General features: G+C 36.0%; 1 protein-coding gene across 9 annotated transcripts in view; it reads left to right on the top strand.

Annotated features, from left to right (window-relative positions):
- MAP3K7 (mitogen-activated protein kinase kinase kinase 7) overlaps nt 1-17,704 on the top strand; it is a 48,242-nt gene extending 30,538 nt beyond the window's left edge. For 4 of the 9 annotated variants that reach the window (XM_054062404.1, XM_009571082.2, XM_054062407.1 and 1 more), the window contains 6 exons: nt 3,057-3,124; nt 8,381-8,489; nt 10,349-10,435; nt 11,258-11,319; nt 11,843-11,958; nt 13,948-17,704. In XM_054062404.1, the coding sequence (XP_053918379.1) occupies nt 3,057-3,124; nt 8,381-8,489; nt 10,349-10,435; nt 11,258-11,319; nt 11,843-11,958; nt 13,948-14,128 (623 nt within the window). In that variant the 3' untranslated portion in view covers nt 14,129-17,704. The remainder of the gene's footprint in view (nt 1-3,056; nt 3,125-8,380; nt 8,490-10,348; nt 10,436-11,257; nt 11,320-11,842; nt 11,959-13,947) is intronic. The other 5 variants (XM_054062403.1, XM_054062405.1, XM_054062409.1 and 2 more) reach the window with 3 other exon arrangements.
- Nucleotides 17,705-18,805: the final 1,101 nt, after the last annotated feature.

Raw genomic sequence — 18,805 nt, 5'->3', positions numbered from 1 at the left:
TATTTTTAATATATGAAAAATTAAGACCCCAGTAAGTACAAAAGACTTAAGTAGCTATATATTTAAAGAAACAAAAGCCATCTACATATAGTTAGTAGTATGATCAAGAAAAATAGTGAGAACACCTTTCCAATACAAACCAGTCAAGCAGCATCTAACAAATATACCTTCAAGTAAAGCCTTTTATTCGCTGGCAGCGTTAGACCTAGCTACCACATTTAACGTGAATCCATTTGGCTTTGTAGTTTTTGTCATCTGAAACTGCTGCAGCGTTAAAGATTTTTATAGAATTGACACTGCATAAATGATTTCTCAGGATAGGCACATTTTATTGAGTGTCTTTAGAAAGTGGATAGGAATTATATATGCTTTAGGTTTGTGATTTTTCCATCTACTTTTAAAACTAATATAAGCCAGAAATCTCACCCTTGTGTCCCCCGATGGCTTCATTCTTCTGGAATTCAGATCAATGTTTTACCTACTACTTCTAGCACAATTACTTCAGCTGGTTATCCTGCAGTGTGAGGGAGGTTTGGGTGTGGTAGGTTGTAAGGAAGAGAGTCTACTGTGCACAGATAAGAAAGTGTAAAAGGAGGCACAAGTATCTGATAAAGTGCATGGAGAAGAGTTAATAGGAGGACAATCAAAAGCCTTGATAAGCTGTAGAATTTAGTTTTGCTAGAGTGTATGGGGCAGCACACAATGGAAGTTTGCTGTGCCTTTTGAGTTTCATTTTAGAAGTTAAGCAACAGTATGTGAAAAGGTTTTTTGGGGGCCAGGAAGTATGTTGGTGCTGTTTGATTTCTGTCTTAAAATTCTGTAAACCACCCAAATCCTGACATAGTGCATCATGCTATTGTGTATTAATTTCTGTACAATTATGCATCTCTTAGTTTTTATAATGAAGAAAAACTAGTTTTAAATGGACTAAGAGGTAAGAAGAAAATCAAAACTGTGAGAGGAAAGCATAGAGAAGTACAGTGATCATTTCAAATAAAGATTGTGTGGTGTAATATATTTTTCTATTGAAATTTGTCTTGAATCTGGAGCAATAAGTATTTGTTGATTTGTAGTCTTATTTCTGCTTTGTCTAAGCTATTTGCCAGATGTTTGCAGTAGTTACACTAATTAAAATGGCATTGCCTAGTAGAGCTTGCTCTTCCCTCATGCTACTAACTTCAAGATATTTCATTTATTAGAACACAGTAATTGTGTCCCCCTTTCCTCCCCCAAGGCATTTTCTTTTCTTTCTTGCACCCCACCCTGATTATTTTAATGTTTTGGCAGGCGTGTTCTAATATTTCAGCAACACATGTGCTGGGTTCTTTAAATTCACAAATGTTGCTAATCTGAAATGAGAATTTCAGATATTTTTGCAAGCATATTTCAGCTGAGTTAATTTTAGAACAATGTTGTTGAATGAAACATGCACATAATTTTGTATTAGTTGTGGATGGATCGCTCTTATCTTGAATATTGACATGAGCTGTGGTAGCCGGATGAAGTATCCACAGTACCGAATTCTGTTAAATATATAATCATGTTTTTTAAATGATTAGGTAGTGAAAAAATTCACTGCAAATTAACAAGTTAAAAGATTCTGACATATTTGTCTCATTCACGTACTGGAGCCGTTGTTGCTTGGGTAAGTATATAAGTTCCCTCAATTCCAGAAGCTAAAGATCAAGACCACAGAAGAGGTGCAATTCAGATTCATGTGTAATCAGAGTAAAGAATATATTCCTGTTCTAGAATCCTTCTTGATTTTCTTATAAATTTGTTTCTGGTGGTACTTTTTGTGAATTTTAGGCTACAAAATGTCATGTCAAATTGGTAAAGTGACACTGAGAATTTCATATTGCTGTTTTCTGGTAATGTGTTCCTATGTGTAAAAGTAGCTATATTTAAACATTTAAAGTCTGATATTATTTAATGTATTGATTAATATTAAATAGTCTCATATTTTTATAGTAACTGTTGCAAATCAAATCACCTGTCAAGATAGGCTGTGGAATCATGGAAATGGTGCTGAATAAGAAGTGTCTAAAAGGTTAAAATGCAATAACTGTTACAGGGCTTTGAGAGAACTGGGTTGGCTGTTGCATTCAGGATGATGGGCAGGGGCTGCCGCGGCTGCAGGACATGTTTCAGATGCTCCCCTCTAGCAGAAAAGTTACGTAATGTAGAGCTAAGAGAAAGAATTTTGAGCATTGTCAGCTGTTACTCAGGACATTTTGGTGTTTCCTTTTGAACAGCTGACTTGCTCTCAAGAAACAACATAAACAATCGTCGTAATAAAAATCAAAGTAGCCAGAGAGATTCTGTTGCGTAATCTCCTTTTATTTTTAAGGAATCTGTTTCCTGGAGATGCCTTTGATTGCATGTCAGTGTTAAAATTTAAACTGTTTTATGTAGCTGTCACTAGTGGATAATTGCTAACAGGTGGAAGGAGAAGAGGAAAGATTACAGCATTGTGCTCAGTAGGTTGATGGTGAGATGTGATTTAGCTGAACAGTTCCCTTTTCACACTTATCAGAGCATGAGAATAGGACATAGTTTCATTCATTTGCAGGAGACAAAGGGCAGAAATAAGCACTTTCACTTCTTAATTTTTGTGAGGCGAGCAGCAAGTGGGCAGAAGTCCTTACTGTCTTCCTCGAGCACAGCAAAGAGGAACAGGTTAAAGCTAGCAGCCTGTTATCTTTGCAGTCTAGCTTTTAGAAATCCCCATAACGTAACGCACTTGAAATAGATGTCGTCACCAGCTCCTGCCCTGAGTACTAAGCCTGACCATATACATGTGACAGTAGATGGTGGAGTAGAGGGCAGTAGCTATTCATGTGGTAGGAGTGGTTGTTGTATTAGAGTATACTTTTTGTTGACAGGCCAGCATGTTTTGAGTTAAAATTCTGCAGCTGTCTCTCTCTCCTCCTCTCTCACTTTCTCTCTGTGGATTTGTACAAATTCCAAGCTCCTCTGCAACAGTCGCACCCTTCTTATTTGTTCTGAATAGATTTCACTGGTTTGTTTTTGTTTTTGTTTTTGTTTTTTCCCAGCAGGAAACGGACAGCAGAGGCGCAGATCCATTCAAGATCTTAGTGTCACTGGAACAGAGTCAAGTCAGGTAAACATCTTTGTCATCAATTCTTTATCTTTCAGTAAATTCAGCACCAAATCTGTGCAGGGAAACTGGTCCGGAAATCATCTTTTGATGCTTTTGTAGAAATGATGTGTTGCATTTAAATGAGATTCCATGAGGATAATCTATGAATGAATTCTAGATGAGAAGTGTTTTCTGTATACCTCATGCAGCATTTATCATTTTTATGTACACATAGTTTTTATGTCCCGCTTAATTTGACTGAGGGCAGATTTTATGTAGGAAAGCCTTTTCAGCTCTCTGTATGTAGAAAACAATTGTAATTAGTACTTATGATTGTCTAAAGCAGTTATACATACTGGACTCACTTTTTGCAGAAAAAGCATGTGAATCAGTAATAAAAATAATTTATTATTAGTCTCTGAACCCTCAGTAGTAATTACAGTATTATCTCTCCATTTCTTGTGAAACATTTACAGGAAAGTGCTGTCACAAAGTTTTGGTTTTAAAAACAAAAGGCTATTTCTATAAGGTATTTTATAATAACATCACTTCTTATCTGGTATCCTAAGTGCCATGGTAACAGAACAGTGGTGTGCTACATAAAATTGAAATTAAACTAAGAACAGATTAAATAAGAAAAGTACAACTAATGCTTCATTCAAATGTGTTTATTTTGTGTTCTTAATAGCTTCATTGTCTGTCTCAGTAGTTCGCAAGGGCTATTTGGTCATTAATGTGAACAATTTTGGAATCCTTACTATTATTTGGGTGTGGGAAACTGGAGCTTAGCATATTCATCAGGTTAATCAGGTTTCCATATTAAACGACCTACGGGAATAATCTAAAATAGGTCGTACTTTTGAGGGTGGGTAGTTATCAGGGAGATTAACATTTGATCCTTCTTTAATTCCATGGAGTATAATAGCCACGGAAACTTCATCAGTCCCCCAGGTATTTTTAATAGAATTTACTACGTACATCTATCAGAAAATAACAAATAAGTCTGAAATACGTTTTTATCTTCAGAGAAGACAGGTTTGTTAGAAAGAAATGAATCTGCAAAATTTAGTAAAGAATTTGTCTATTCAGTTAATTGTAGAACTAAAATTATGCAAGGCTTGGGGAAAACAAAATAAATGACAGTATCTCAGTTATACCAAATTGCCCTGATTGATGTACGATTATATTTAATTATAGCTTTTTTCATTTAATTTTTTTTCATTCTTTTCATTTTAATGAATGGATAATATTTAAAAATACAGAATTTCAGCATTTCCTTCGTATCTTAATAAGTATTATAACATTTCTTTGAAAGCTATTCTACTGCTTGTATGGATATTCTAGCTAAATTGTCCTTGTGACCAGAAGGATACAGAAGATGGGGTTTTGGTTCCTTGCCAGTTTCTGATAAGGGGCTATAGAAATACCAGAATCACGTTTTACTCTCTTGCTTCTAATAGTGTACATATTTGAAACATAAGTGATAGAATGAAGAAAAAACAATGAAGAAAGCAAACACAATGTAATTATGGCAAAAGAGTTTACTCTTCATGGGTTTCTATTGCTCTTGACCTTACTGACTTGAATTTTTATTAAAAATCTTAACTGCTATCCATATAAACAATTTAATATCCAAAGCAGAAAAAAACATCTTTGACTACCATAGTTCTCGTCAGTTTATCCTGTCCCATATGCACCATAACATATATAAGTTATCCTTTCTAATGTGAAAAACCCCTTTCCGCTGCCTTCATTGCAAACATCCTTCTTCTCCGCATTCCATTCTCCTTTACACCCACCCTGCAGCCCAGCCTTCTTCACTGAGATGCCATGCCAGTGTGTATCTCCACTCCCAGCCCTTGTAAGCCCCTATCCTACTCAAAACCAAAGGATTGGCACAGTGCCACTTTTTTTTTTAATTGTTTGACACACTAAAGCTGATCAGAAGTCTTTTTATTAAACTTATTTTTCCTGTAAATTGCCACTGTGTCAGTAGAGAATGATTCTGTTATAAATTCTTTTTTAATCAGGAAGATTTTTCCAATTAAGAATTTTTTTTTTTGTTAAGGAAAGCACTGGATTTGGTAATAATAAGTATACCAAAGTTTCACTTACATGAAAGGATGGGCCAAGACTCTTGTTTCCTTGCTAAGCAACTGCTCATCTCTTTTAATCTGACCTTCTTGTGTGTTTTATGATTACATGTATTTTTTTTTTTATGCTGAAAAGAAGACTTTTTTTTTTTTTTGCATGGCTGATGATTACTATTTTTATGTTACTGAGATGCTTTAGGCATTTTCCAGTATTGCTCTTTCTGATGTTATTGAACAGCATATGGTAATAGTGCTTTTCAAGTGATTTTACTACTGAACTGACACTATTATATCGACAGTTTAGATAGGAAAATATGCTAGGCCAAAATTGGATCCAGCTGTTGGAGTGGTTCGGTGTTGAGAAAATGTGTTAAAACCTGAGGTTTTTTCCATAGGTTTCTTTAGTGCTTGGTGACTTTAGACTGGACATGACTCCAGGTGACGTGACCAGCACTGATGTAACCCTCTCTGTACAATCAAATGCAACATTTCCGTTTGTCTCCATTCATATACTGTGGTGCTTTATTCATTTTTCCACTTTTTTTTTTAACTGAATTGTTTCTTCTGCCTTCACAATTCCCTGTACATACAATTTAAAACATTGTATTGTGCTGTCTGTCCAGCACTACTGCTCTTGCCTAAACACCTTTGTAAGAGAAGATGTGCAGACTCTCAGCTGCAGCCATAAAAACTTTTGAAGGCTTGAAGGAACACTGAACCTACTTTTTATACTGGATAGAGCCATTACGGAATTGGGTATTTTATACAGATACTGAGAAACATATTTGGCATAATCACTCAGGAACTGCAGGTTGTGATGAGATGCTTAGTAAAGTATCCATTTCCTTGCACGTGTATCTTTTATTGGATTAGTTGGTTTGATACATCATCCTTCACCGTGCTATTATAATATCAAAACTACCTCTTCTAAGCCTTTTGGTTTTGTGGGGTTTTTTTCCTGGATCTTGATAACTCTTATAGTTCACTTTGAAGTGGGAAAAAAAAGATGTGTATTGTATTGAACAGTTGAGAAGCAAGGTCAGAATGTACATGCCCATTTGCATGCAAGCCAAGTGTGATAATCTGGGGGAATCTGGTATTAGACAGATCAGCCATTCTGCCCATGAGGCTGTGAAATTGGTCACAGATAAACATCTTCTTTTCCTGTTCCCTTTCACAGTAAAATAAAATCCACAGATGAGGTGAGATGACAGGGCCAGTAACAATGATTTCTTTAATTTAGTTGCCCATTTAGTTTAAACTTGCATCAGAGTTTATTCTTCAGAGCATGCAAGTTTGTCAAGACTGCAAGTTTTTGAGAAATGGAGGCTGAGAAGCTAACAGTGTCATGTGGGTTAGGCCACCTAACAAAGATGATTTGAGAGTAACCTGATAACAATTCTGTTGAGCATACTGAGGTACCTGGAGGCAGCAAGAGTGAAAGGATGCCTGTGGAAATGTAGCAGAAAGTTATTGCTAAAGAACAGTCACTGGCTTACCTGTAAGAAGGACTGGCATCCAAGAGGCTTAAAGCATCTCACTCATCACGCCCTCAAACGCTGTAAGCTAACAGGTGTCCATTCGGGGGAACTTGCGCTTTGCAGTGCTTTTTAGATATACTTCGGATATGAATCCTTCATTTCTGTCTCTAGTAAATTTGACTTAATAGTCTTATCAAGGAAATCGGGGGGGGGGGAGTTAATTGATTGATCGAAAGAATCTGGGAGAGCAGGTAATCTAGTACAGCATTGAGAAGTTACTGTAACTAGCGTATTTCTTAGGTGCGTGCCCTGCTTGCTCTGTTTTTTGACCTTTCGCATCAGCAGAGCATGTTTATTATTCATATCTGAGGACACTGACCGTAAGCAGTTATCTCAGCAACTTTAACCTTGCTTAATGTCAACAAAGACTCCAACACAAAAGCTCTTTCAAAATGTCTGATGCTGTTATCCTGATACTATCCTCCATCAGAGTATTTCTACAATAGTTTAGTGCTCTGTTTCTGCCTACTAACATAAAAACCTAAATGGTTAATAAAAATTACAGGACAGATGTAATGCGACTGAAATAATGGGTATTTTGGTGTGTAGGATCTTGTTACTCTTTGGATTGTTACTTGACTGAAATCCCTGGCTTTTAAAAATTAATTTAAGATGGAATATTTGGAAATTAGTCATAAATAAGTACATTTTCCAGGTAATGTATATTTGAGTGCTTCTTTAAAAAAAATAGACACATTTAATTAATCATTTCATTTTAAATACAGCATATTGAAAATACCTGTATTTTAATAGCATCTTTTCTTTTTACTTAATTTTTTTTCCTGCGAAACTTGCTGGGGTTTATAAAATTAACATGGTAAAGGACTTAAGACTATGTCAGTGAGGGGGTTCATGAAATACAAGAATATATATTGTGATTAATTCTGAAAAAAGAAGCTTAGTAGAATAATAAACTCTGTATTGTGTTTTTGAGATTTGGTGAACAAAAGGATCAGAGGAGTCGAGCTGTATATACAAGGCCTTCCAACAGAATTTTTTTAGTTCTTAATTTGCTTTGTGAGAGAAAATGTACTCATTTTCTAATTGCTTTGTTAGAATTGCTTCATCCTTTTTGATTAAATACCTTTTTCATGCTTTCTGAAGATGAATCACATAACCTCTGAATTGATATAAGGACCATAAGAAAACTGTAGATTAATACACCACAGTCTAGTGCAGTTACTAAGCTGCATTCTGTTAGCTGCGTGGAATTCCATTTATTGATCAAACACTGGAACAGACTTTTCTTCATGTTATAGAGCTGCTAGAGTTCACTGAATGGTGGTGTGAAAATCACTAGACATAGTGTTGCACTTTATATAAAAGGTCTTGAACACACTGTTCAGCACTGCTTTTTATTATGCTGAATAAGCAAATGGTATATGTTTATTTTTATGTGGTAAAGATGGAGTGGAAATGGGGATGAAGTTATGTCTGCAGTGCATGTAAATTTTATCAAACTATCTGGAGAGGTTTCAGGTTAAAAGCTTGGGGAGAAGAGTATTTGGGAGGATCGTAGGTTCACGTTTCTTCACTTTGATTTTTCTTTTTAATATTTTCCTTTAAAAATTATCCCTCTGAAAAAATCTTTAGTTAACTTTTCTTGTAATTTTATTTCGTTTTCTTCTATTATATCATTTCAGGAGAGTAGAAACAGCAGTAGATCATCTAGTCCTAGTGTGAGAATGATCACTACCTCGGGACCAACCTCTGAAAAGCCAACCCGTAATCCATGGACACCTGATGATGCAGGTAATCCTTTGTTCATTAGTTAGGTTTTTGCCTGTAAAAAGTGTAAAATATTTGATTATGATGGGGGGCTGTGCCTAGACGTTAACAAAACTAAGCAGCAAAATTTACAGTCCATTTTAGTTTTGCTTAAATGAAATCATTACATTACTGTTTTGTTTTGCTTTAAGAACTTTTAGTAGATATTAGATTAAGCTACATAAACTAGTCAACATTTTGCTTGTAAGAAAGTACTGTACCTGTGCAGTGATACCAGTATTTAATGTAGATCTTTTAGCACCAGTTCCTGACTGTAGTGCGGTTTTGCAGAATTAGGGGAATAGACATCTTAGAGCATTTTAGTCTCGTGCATTTGTATTATGTATGCACAGTTAAAGCTTTCATTGCTCTGACTTCTGGAATTAAATGCTTTAGGTGAGTATCAGCTGGAGTGTGTTAATTGTTTTATCTGTGTTGTGATTTTGCTTATGCAAAATATACATGTGCACACAATCTTACTGTTTTTAAATAAACTAACATAAGTGTATGCAAAAGTGATTTAAATACTTCTGCTGTAGCATCGCTGTTCTTTTGGATTAAGAGCGAACATAATTTAATAGTTTAATTCAATTTTTGAAGTTATCATGCACTCCATTATGAAAAGAACCAGTAGCGGACTGCATGAAAATAATGGATCTCCACAGATTCCTTCTTAGACTATAAATAAGAATTATATTTTTGTTAACAAAATGTATATGTTTAACAAGCTGGTATCTCATAATGCGTCAAATTCTGAAATATTTTTCTTGTGATCTATTTCATCTTTGGCTGATCAGACTCTTCCGTTCTTTTCCTGTAACCAGCTGCAAAATGGAAACACATGTGGACTGATTCGTGCACATACATATATATATACATATATATATGTATATATGCACACTTGTATTTTACCAAATATAAGGTGATTCTGTATGTAAGATGTGTACTTCTCTTTTTCCCCCCTGTTTTAGTGGGAGGAGGGCAGCTTACTCTTGTAATTTGCTTCTGTGCTTTCTTCTTTCCATTGTCACTTCCCTGATCATACTCTATGCCTTGTCACTCAATTTCCCAATGCCCTCACCCGCTGCCACAGCCCACCCTGTGCTCTCTTTTGTGTAGCACAGGTCCTGAGTTGCTTTAGGCAGTGAACACTTGTGGGAATTGCTGCCTCAATACAGAGGCAAGCTCCTATCCAATCCGTGGTTCATTGGAGACTGAAAGTTGCCATTCATGCCTCAGTGCAAAGGGGGTTTGTTGCAAGTCTTTGGCCCTAAATGCAGCACAGCGGTAAAGCTAAAGTCAGGTCCATTTCTGCCCCACAGATATCCCTCACCTTATACTCAGGTAAATACAGAATGTACCGCATGTATATTTGTTTCTTGTTAGGTTTATGCAGTCCACGAACAAAGAATTGTTTGAATTTCTAAAGAGGGAAATAGTTTTGGTTTTCTGCAAAAGAGGATACATTTTTACATTGATGAGGTAAAATGAGATAGTGAGGATGCAGCTGAATCTGTTCAATCACAGGAAAAGCTGCACTTCTTGTGACACAGTGCTGAAATGCGCAAGAATGTAATCTGAAGTATTTTGCCTGTATTGATGTATTTGAAACATTATGATAATTCCTTTACCGAAGCAGTATGCCGTATATGGCAATAGTCTAATGTAGGGAAGCACTTCTTCTGTTGTTCTCATTTAAGATACTGTGATGATTAAGTCTCTGGTTTTAGAGTTGTTTTCTTTTTCTCTTTTTTTTTTTTTTACCACCTTCCAGTTTCCTTATAAGTATACACTTAACCAGTTTTTCTCCATTCCCACCCTCTTATTTCTGTTTCCTTTTGAAGCTGCTCTTGGAGATAGCATAGTCTTTGAGGGCAACACCTTAGTTTCTCTACCACGACTACTCTGTGGCAGGTGCTTTTGGGGTATGGGTAAGCAGCCCCTTTTTTTTTCCCACCTACCCTCCTCCATATAATCCTCTAGTAGCAGTAATGCAGCTGTAAAATCAGTAGTTTCTCCGTGTGTCTTTACTCCTGTCTCTTAAACCTTAACAGTAACCTTGTGTTCCCTAGATTGGGGGCTACTAAAAGGTAGGATCTGTAGGAATTCAGAATCGTGTTAAATATGGAATGAAAGCACTAGAGAAATCCCGAGTGACTGCAGTGTAAGAATAGAGCTGCCAGGCCCAAGAGATAGGTTGGTTATTGGGTTTCTTGCTACCCACAAAGTGTCTCTACAAAGCAGGGAAGATGCCGTATAGCAGGTTGTGAGGAAGATACAGACCTCACTGGGAGCAGGTTTCAGAACTGCACAAGAGGTTGTGCTTATTTTATTTTGGCAGAGCTGGTTTGCACAGCTTCTAATTTTAAAATCATTAGATGCATGGGCTGGCTGGCTGATCCTTCATAAACAAGAATGAAATCACAATTTTTTTATAAATAGAGAACATGATTGCAAACTGAATAAAAATAGTATTTTTAAAATCTGTATGCTGTTATGTGGCTTCTAGAAGTGTAGGATGATAACCTTAATCTTTTATTTCTTCTTGGTGTGATAGACCATAATTTTGAAGTCCTTAACTTTATCAGAAAAACAAAATGATTCATCTGCCTTGGGATTGGAACGCTGCTATTTCCATTTGCCTTTCCACATTCAGATTGTGTGTTGTGAAATGATTTAGGATCGTTGGGTTTGTCCTATAAAAATAGAAGGAACTTAGAAAATACATTAAAATTTTTTTGGTTTTGTTGTAGAGACCAATGGGTCAGATAACTCCATCCCAATGGCATATCTTACATTAGATCATCAGTTACAGGTAATAAATACGTGCTTTATTGATTCTTTTTCTTGCATTTCATTCTAATGTGTGAATTTGGGGCTGCAAAATATAGTGCCCACATATTTACCTGTGTCTTATATTTTGTCTAACCAAGGCTAAAAAAATATATTATGTAATCTGAGATTGGTTGACTAGGATTTGATCAAGCTATTAAAAACAAGCCCTGGGAAACATGATCCCTAAAACCAAATATAAGACGAGTTTGACTGTCAAAACAACACATTATTTGCATGAATGTTACTGAATTAAATTCCTGTATTCACTTTATTTGTTGTCTGTGGGACTAAACACTAATTTGATTTTTTATGACAGAGTATTGGATTAACAATTGCAGATTTGAGGTTTGAGTGCAGTAACATTTTCCAGAGCATAGTTTAACACTTATTTTTAAAAGCTTATTGGTTTTCAAAAGGCGTTCTAAATACACTGCAGAGACATTCTAACACACTGTATACTAAGATATCAATTCATTATTTTTTAACATCTGACTTATTTTCAGCCTCTAGCACCATGCCCAAACTCCAAAGAATCTATGGCTGTGTTTGAACAGCACTGCAAAATGGCACAAGAATATATGAAAGTTCAGACGGAAATTGCACTGCTGTTGCAGAGGAAGTAAGTAAAATGTGTTTAACCTTTTCTGTTCTCTTGTATGCTCCTTTTACACAAAGTCTATTATCTGTGACAATTAGTTCTAGCTTTATGAAGTAATGTTTCATACGATAGTTATTTTCCAGCCTTAATCTCGGAAATACTGTGCTGCTCAGTACAGGTGAGATATTTAGAGCAGGTGATTGAAAGTTTTAATATCTTTTCTCTGGACAAGTCCTACTTTGGAGTGTGTGGCAGGTGTGTATGTAACATACTAGTAATGTAAGTTTGTGTCATTTCAAATGAAAGACATGGGCTGTTGAGGAACCTTGGAATTTTATTACAACGCTGCCCAATAAAAGATTTTTAGTTGTAATTTTTAGGTAATCGCTGAGATAATGGATTATAGAATTTTTAGTAACATGTTCGTGTTACTCATTTTGCAGTTAATTTTTATGTTGTATCTAACTTTTGTCAATCATCACATTTAAAACAGTATTATTCATGCATCTTATGTTTTTCTGCCTGGGAATTGGAACCTAGTACTTAAATTACTTACACTGTGCACTAGAAATAACTCTTTCCTCTTACATTGTGTACATATATAACTGAAGGAACTGCGTGTATTGTTGGATTAGAGCCAAAGTTATTGCTGATTCAGCACTTCAGCTTGCAATACATGCTGTTGTGTTCTGTTTTTCATCATTTCTGCTTCCTGACACTGAGGAGCAGTTCGAGGTCATAGATATTCGCACGCTAGACCAACTAACCAGCTAGTCACTCACCGGTGTCTGAGCCACTGCATGCAAGCAGTTGCCAATGAGGAGCTTGCCTTGGTGTTGATGGAATAGCTGATGAGAAAAATGTGCATGTAAACCTCTTGAGCATTAGAAATATCATAAAGAACGAGGTAAAGCCACTGTAAGATCAACCTCCTGTAATCTATTTGGGTTTGGCATCCTGAGAACAATTTCTTTTTTCAAGTGCTACTAGACTTTTTAGACTTCATGAGGAGATACTGAAGCTAATGTGAAGATCTTAATTTTGGTTTTATTTCCATTGTCTGTAACGGTCAATAAATTACATAAAAATGTGTTTCTGTTTCACAGCTGTTGATTTTCTACCTGTAGATTCCTCCTTTATCTTTTTTTCTGGAAAGTCTGCGAACATATTTCTCCCAAACTATTTTTTCCTAGTCAGAACATAATAGCCCATAAATGATAAAACAAAAAGTAGTATTCTGATTGATTAATTTAATGTTGGTTAAGGTAGTTATTAGTTCAGCTTTTATAGAATGATTAGGTTTTAATTACCATGGACTTTCTGCTCTACTATTTTGTTGCTAAAATGTTTCTGGCAGCTTGCCTTCTTGTCACCTCATAAACAAATAGTAAAACAAAGTAGTACAATAGTTTTGCAGGATAATTTACAGCAAGATTATCAGTGTGTTTGTCCCTTTGAAATTGTTGCTAAAAATATAGTGAACACTTACAGTATAAATTTAGTGAAATCACAGAAAAGTAATTTGCTTGATTCTGCTTTTCCACTGCTTTAAGAAATTCAAGTCCAAATAGCAAACAGCACTTTACTTAGAAGTTACCAAAATTATTGCAGTTGTGTCTATTAAGTTGCCTTTGGAGTTTTTAAATGTACATATAGTTAAGCAAAATTGGAATTGAATATGAACTTTTGTGTGGAACCTTGTATGTATTATTGTGACCTGTAGAGCTATGTCTGAAAGATGTTATATGAAGGACCATTTCAGAGACTGAGTCTGTGTGCTGCAGCTATTTTAATGTTTAAACGTGGATTTGATTTGGAAGAGAATTTTTCCCCAGACTACGGCAAAGAATAAGGTGGAATTTTGGCAACCTTTTTTTTTCTGCATAAAATCTCACCACCCGTCAGTTCAGGCTGATAACAAAATACTGATTTGAAGCATAGGAAGTCATCTAAACACAAATAGAAGTAGATTATAAGTGACAATTGCTTTTTTTATTATTATTATTTTAGACAAGAACTAATAGCAGAACTGGACCAGGATGAAAAAGACCAGCAAAACACATCCCGTCTGGTACAAGAACATAAAAAGCTGTTAGATGAAAATAAAAGTCTCTCAACTTACTACCAGCAATGCAAAAAACAATTAGAGGTCATCAGAAATCAGCAACAGAAACGGCCAGGCACGTCATGATTTCCTGGGACCTTTCAAATGGAAAACATGCACAGAAAAGACTGATTTTTTTTTTTTATTGTTGTTATTATTATCCCTTATTATGACAACTCATGAGTGTTAGCTTCTTGGTGTGATCTGTATTTGTCTGCTCCACTTAACATCATTTCATTTTCTTTTTCCTATGGTGGACATCCAGTTCAACAGGTTAATTGAATAAGGCGAGAAAGCAGTGACTTGAATTAACCAACAGCCCTCAATTTAAAGGAAGAACAGTGGCTGTGTGCATGCTCCTTGTGTGAAGGCTAGCCTAACAAGTGTTAAAGTGGCCGCTAAATTGTAAGACCTTGTTTTTAGTTTTCAGTGTTACCTCAATAAGAGCAAAACAAAAAATTTCCTGTTTAAGAATGGTTTTGTTCCAGTGTCTCATCTCAAACTAGTAATATTACAATTATTTTCAGTACTTAAACGTGCACTAAGCTGCAGAGGTGATGTTGGCTGACCAGAGTAATTCATGATGCATTAGTAATGCCTTTAGAAATAGTATATTTTTTCCACATGCAAAATGGTAGGCAAACTGATGCCAGCATCCTTGATTCAGTGCTTAATAGCCCTGCATTTTGACTAATATTCTTGTAATCTTGCATTCATAAAATATTTGAAGTAAAAGGTTGTATTTTCTTTACTTTCTTGGGGGGGATGACATGCAGTTTCATTTAGTTACTGGGTAAAAGTTATGAAGGTGATTCACCAGGCAAAGCTAATCCTTCATATGAAAGAGGGAGATGTAAAAATGTGTGAAAGCATGTTTTAAACCTTTAAAGCTTTTGTCCCTGTAGCGCTTTTGGAAGGAAATTCAGAAAGCAAATTAATACAAAACTTTAAATACTTTCTCCCTTCATATCACTTCTTGTATTTTTATTTTCTTACAACTTATTGGCTGAATAGTATTTACCATAAAAGTAAATGTTTGATTTAGACAAGGAGAAAAGGGCTTGGGAAAATGAATTTATTTTTAATAGCAAATTATGAAATTGAGTTAAGTATGCAAATAGAGGAAGCTATGAAGAAAATTAGGGAAATGGCTTACCATCAGGAATCTCAGTTATTCCACTCATTTGAACATAGTTCAAAGGAAGTCCATCACAGAATGCCTGCTGCCTTTGTGAGTGAAGACTTGCATTTAGTGAACTCAAGCAGAATACGTAATGATCAGTGTCATTATGTACTGTTACTACATGAGAGAAAATAACTACTTGTTTACATTGCAGATTGATTGTTTGGATTATGAATTAACTTTTAACTGGTACAAAAGTGAGGCATTTCTAAATATAATGAGAAATTATAAGCTCCTGGTGTACTCAGTTGTGGGCAGGGTTTTAGTAACAGTTTTGCAAAAGGACAGAATTTAAGTTCAGCTGCCCTCAAAATATAAGAGAAGTAATCTGAAATGCTTATTTCAAATGGATAATTATTCATAAGAGCACATGAGCAGAACTTGGAAAAACATTAAGGGTTAAAATCTCACAGTATTTTCTCTTCCCCTTCCTACCTACCTGGTAACAAACATTAACACTATTGTGTTTATCTGTGAAGAACAAGGATGATAAGCAGTTTACTGAAGTGTCATCCTGTCTTGAAAATAAATCTATTGTTGGCAAACCTTTTGGAGTTACAAGCTCTTCCCTCATTTTATTTAAATAAAGGAAGGGCTATCATTCCCAAAACCTTAGCAGATAATTTGATTAGTTAGCTGAAACTGATATTGGGATCAACTTAAGGGCACACGTATTTATAGCAAAATGTAATTGGCAGAGAAAATAACTGTAGTATTATGAATAGCACAAGTTATCCAAAGCATTGCTGTTCTCATACATCTGTCCATCTACCAAAATGGGCACACTGTGTGACCAGCAGCTTGCTTAAGATATGCTGAAGCATGAAGCAGAGCAGCATAAATACTTACGCTCAGCTTCATATGCATAGTTGATAATTATCTACAAAAAAATCATTTCCCAGGGCAGTTTTTGCAGTTTGCCTTCTCTTAAAAGAGATCCGCTTAAGGTAAATCAGTATTGTATATGAAAAGTCACTTGATGGCAAAGTTTGAATAATGAAAATGAGTGCGGAAATAAATTAATGGTACGTAATATAAAAGTCTGTTCTAACAGTCACTTGTGACTTTTCAGGGTGTATATTAAGTGTCTCAAACTGTAAAATAAGTGAAGTGCTTCTTTGCACAGTTGAACTCTTCTCCTTTCAATAGTTGGTTATATTGCCCTTGTAATTTACAATGTAAATTTGGAGTTTGACCTTTGCCTTGAAGTTGTCCTTTTCTTAATTCTACTAAAAACTTCAGAGGTATTTGCCCAGATTTGTCACTGAAGTGTTCTGTGGCAAAATCTGTGTATCATAAAAAACCTGCAAGGATAAAATACAGCTGTTTGGCCTAAGAGTTTAACAGCTTAACTTTCGGTGACCTTTATTATATTCAAAAGGCTCTTGTTTTAAAGTTGTTTACAAATGTACTTTTATTTTTCTGTTAAACTATCTGGAGTGTTCAGGAATTTTTTTCGTGTACTCCATTGTCCAGTTAAAGCTGTTCTTCTAATAATGGAGGTGAAACATCTAGTTTTGTCTGGACACTGCCTTCTCAGAAAAGGTAATAGGCTCTGCTTTTTGTTACAGTATGTCTTCTGTAAGATATTGTGTAATTGAAATCATGCTTCTGTACACTATGCAGTTCTGCCAAAAATGCTTTTTTTATTTTTTGGCCTTTTTGGGGTGTTTTTCCGACAAGAGGTTAAAGATTGTAATTCAGAACTTGTACATAAAATGGTGAATGATTTCATATGATTCAGGAACGAGCAGTGTGGCTTTTGCTACAGGGTTTTATTGTGTTGTCAGGAATCTAACTAATAAAAGCTGTGAGACTTCCACATACATGTAGTAATGCCCCAGCACTTGCCAGGGCATCCTTGATCTCCAATGGAATCCTACACAGGGTGGGGGATAATAATCATACAGTTGTTCCCACTACCCAAAGAAAATTCTTCTGCCTTTAGCTCTTCCTTTCCTGTGTGCAGAAATAGAGTGTAGGATGAATAGTCCTGCTCATAACTGAGTATCAAGACATTTTAAGAATGCCCCAGCTTTCATATGGATGTTCTGTATCCAAAGATAAGTACTTGTCTTTCGTTCCTTGGTTCAGACAAATTCCGTTCCCTGGAATTTATGTATTTTGTTCATAATGGATTTTACTGCTTAAAAGTTTGTTTTGCATAGCGTAGATACTGTATCCTTGCCTTGAAGAGCACAATCTTGATTCAGATCTCTTCTGAATCTCTTGGAACAGGCTGTCCAGGGAGGTGGTCGAGTCACCTTCCCTGGAGGTATTTAAGGAACGGGTTGATGAAGTGCTTAGGGACATGGTTTAAGGGAGTGTTAGGAATGGTTGGACTCGATCCAGTGGGTCCTTTCCAACCTTGTGGTTCTATGATTATATGGTTCTGAGCTGCTTTGAACAACTTGGCCATTTCAGGTACCTTGCTGTAACCTGCAGGAAAGTTTGTAAGAATATGGGCAAAAAAAGGTCCAGCACTCTTGATCCCTCAAAATACATGTTTCCCTGTGTTGAACTGGTTGAAGAGCAGAATCTTATGAAAGTTAGCTGGGGTATGTGTATACACATGCATATAAACACTGTTATGTGTATGGGTGGAGAGAGCTGTATGTATCGAATTAGAGTTGAAAGGTTTATTTTTGTTTCCAAAAGCTGAACTAATGCGGCTATAAGGTTTCTGTAGTTAGCTTTTTTTTACTTTAATAATGCCACTAAGGGAGTGGGGCTCTAAGCCTGTGAGGATCACAGGCTCTATAGAGACAGATAAATACAAATGTGTGTATGTGAGAGTGCATCAGTTATTTTCTGTGCCTCTGTAACCCTTTTCTACCTCTTGGAGGGCCAGTTCAGATCTCCTACCATGCTTGGACAGATTTGCTACAAATGTTTTGATTTTGAACCTGCATCCTGTCTCTGGTCAAGATGGGTGCTTGATGAAAGAGCAAAACTGAATTTAGGCCAAATACTCTAAATTTATAATTATTAATAAAATACTGTCTTAAAATACTTAAAGTGCTGCCAATCCTAGCGCTTTAACCTAAACAAGCATTAATGAAAAAAAAAGGGGTTTATTCGTATCTGTGTGCTTTACTCTAAGTAGCTAAGAATATGAGATACTCTAAAGGATAAAACAGGCTTGTGTTTGCATAATTACACATGCTTTGTCAATACCCCCTTTCTAACTTGCCTAAAAGCAGCCCAGCTACTCTTAATGCTTGGGAGCTGCTGCCTTTTACAGGTGGAAAGAGTGGAGTACATCATTTCATTGTAAAAGTTAAAATTATATCCAGCCATGTGAAGCAAAAGGCACTGGGAGACGGAAACTTGGAAGCAGGTGAAGCGGAGCTCCTGCCTTCTTGGTGTGAGACTCTTTTTTGGTGGGGCAGATGGGGGTGACGTAGCATACCCCAACTGTGGTTCCCTGGCAGCGTGCAGATTGCAGCTGTGAGTTTTGGCGTCCCTCAGGGGCCTCTCCCTCCTCTTAAGCAGTGGATGTTCCCTGTGTAAAAATGAATCTGCTAATGCTGGCATGTGGCCTGGTGGAAATGCAAGGTTCTTCCCATTTCCTGGCAATG

This window comes from Cuculus canorus, chromosome 3, assembly GCF_017976375.1.
Source record: "Cuculus canorus isolate bCucCan1 chromosome 3, bCucCan1.pri, whole genome shotgun sequence".
Classification (NCBI taxonomy): Eukaryota; Metazoa; Chordata; class Aves; order Cuculiformes; family Cuculidae; genus Cuculus; species Cuculus canorus.
The sequence above is the reverse complement of the archived record's forward strand: the minus strand, read 5'-3'. Positions and strand labels throughout refer to the sequence as shown.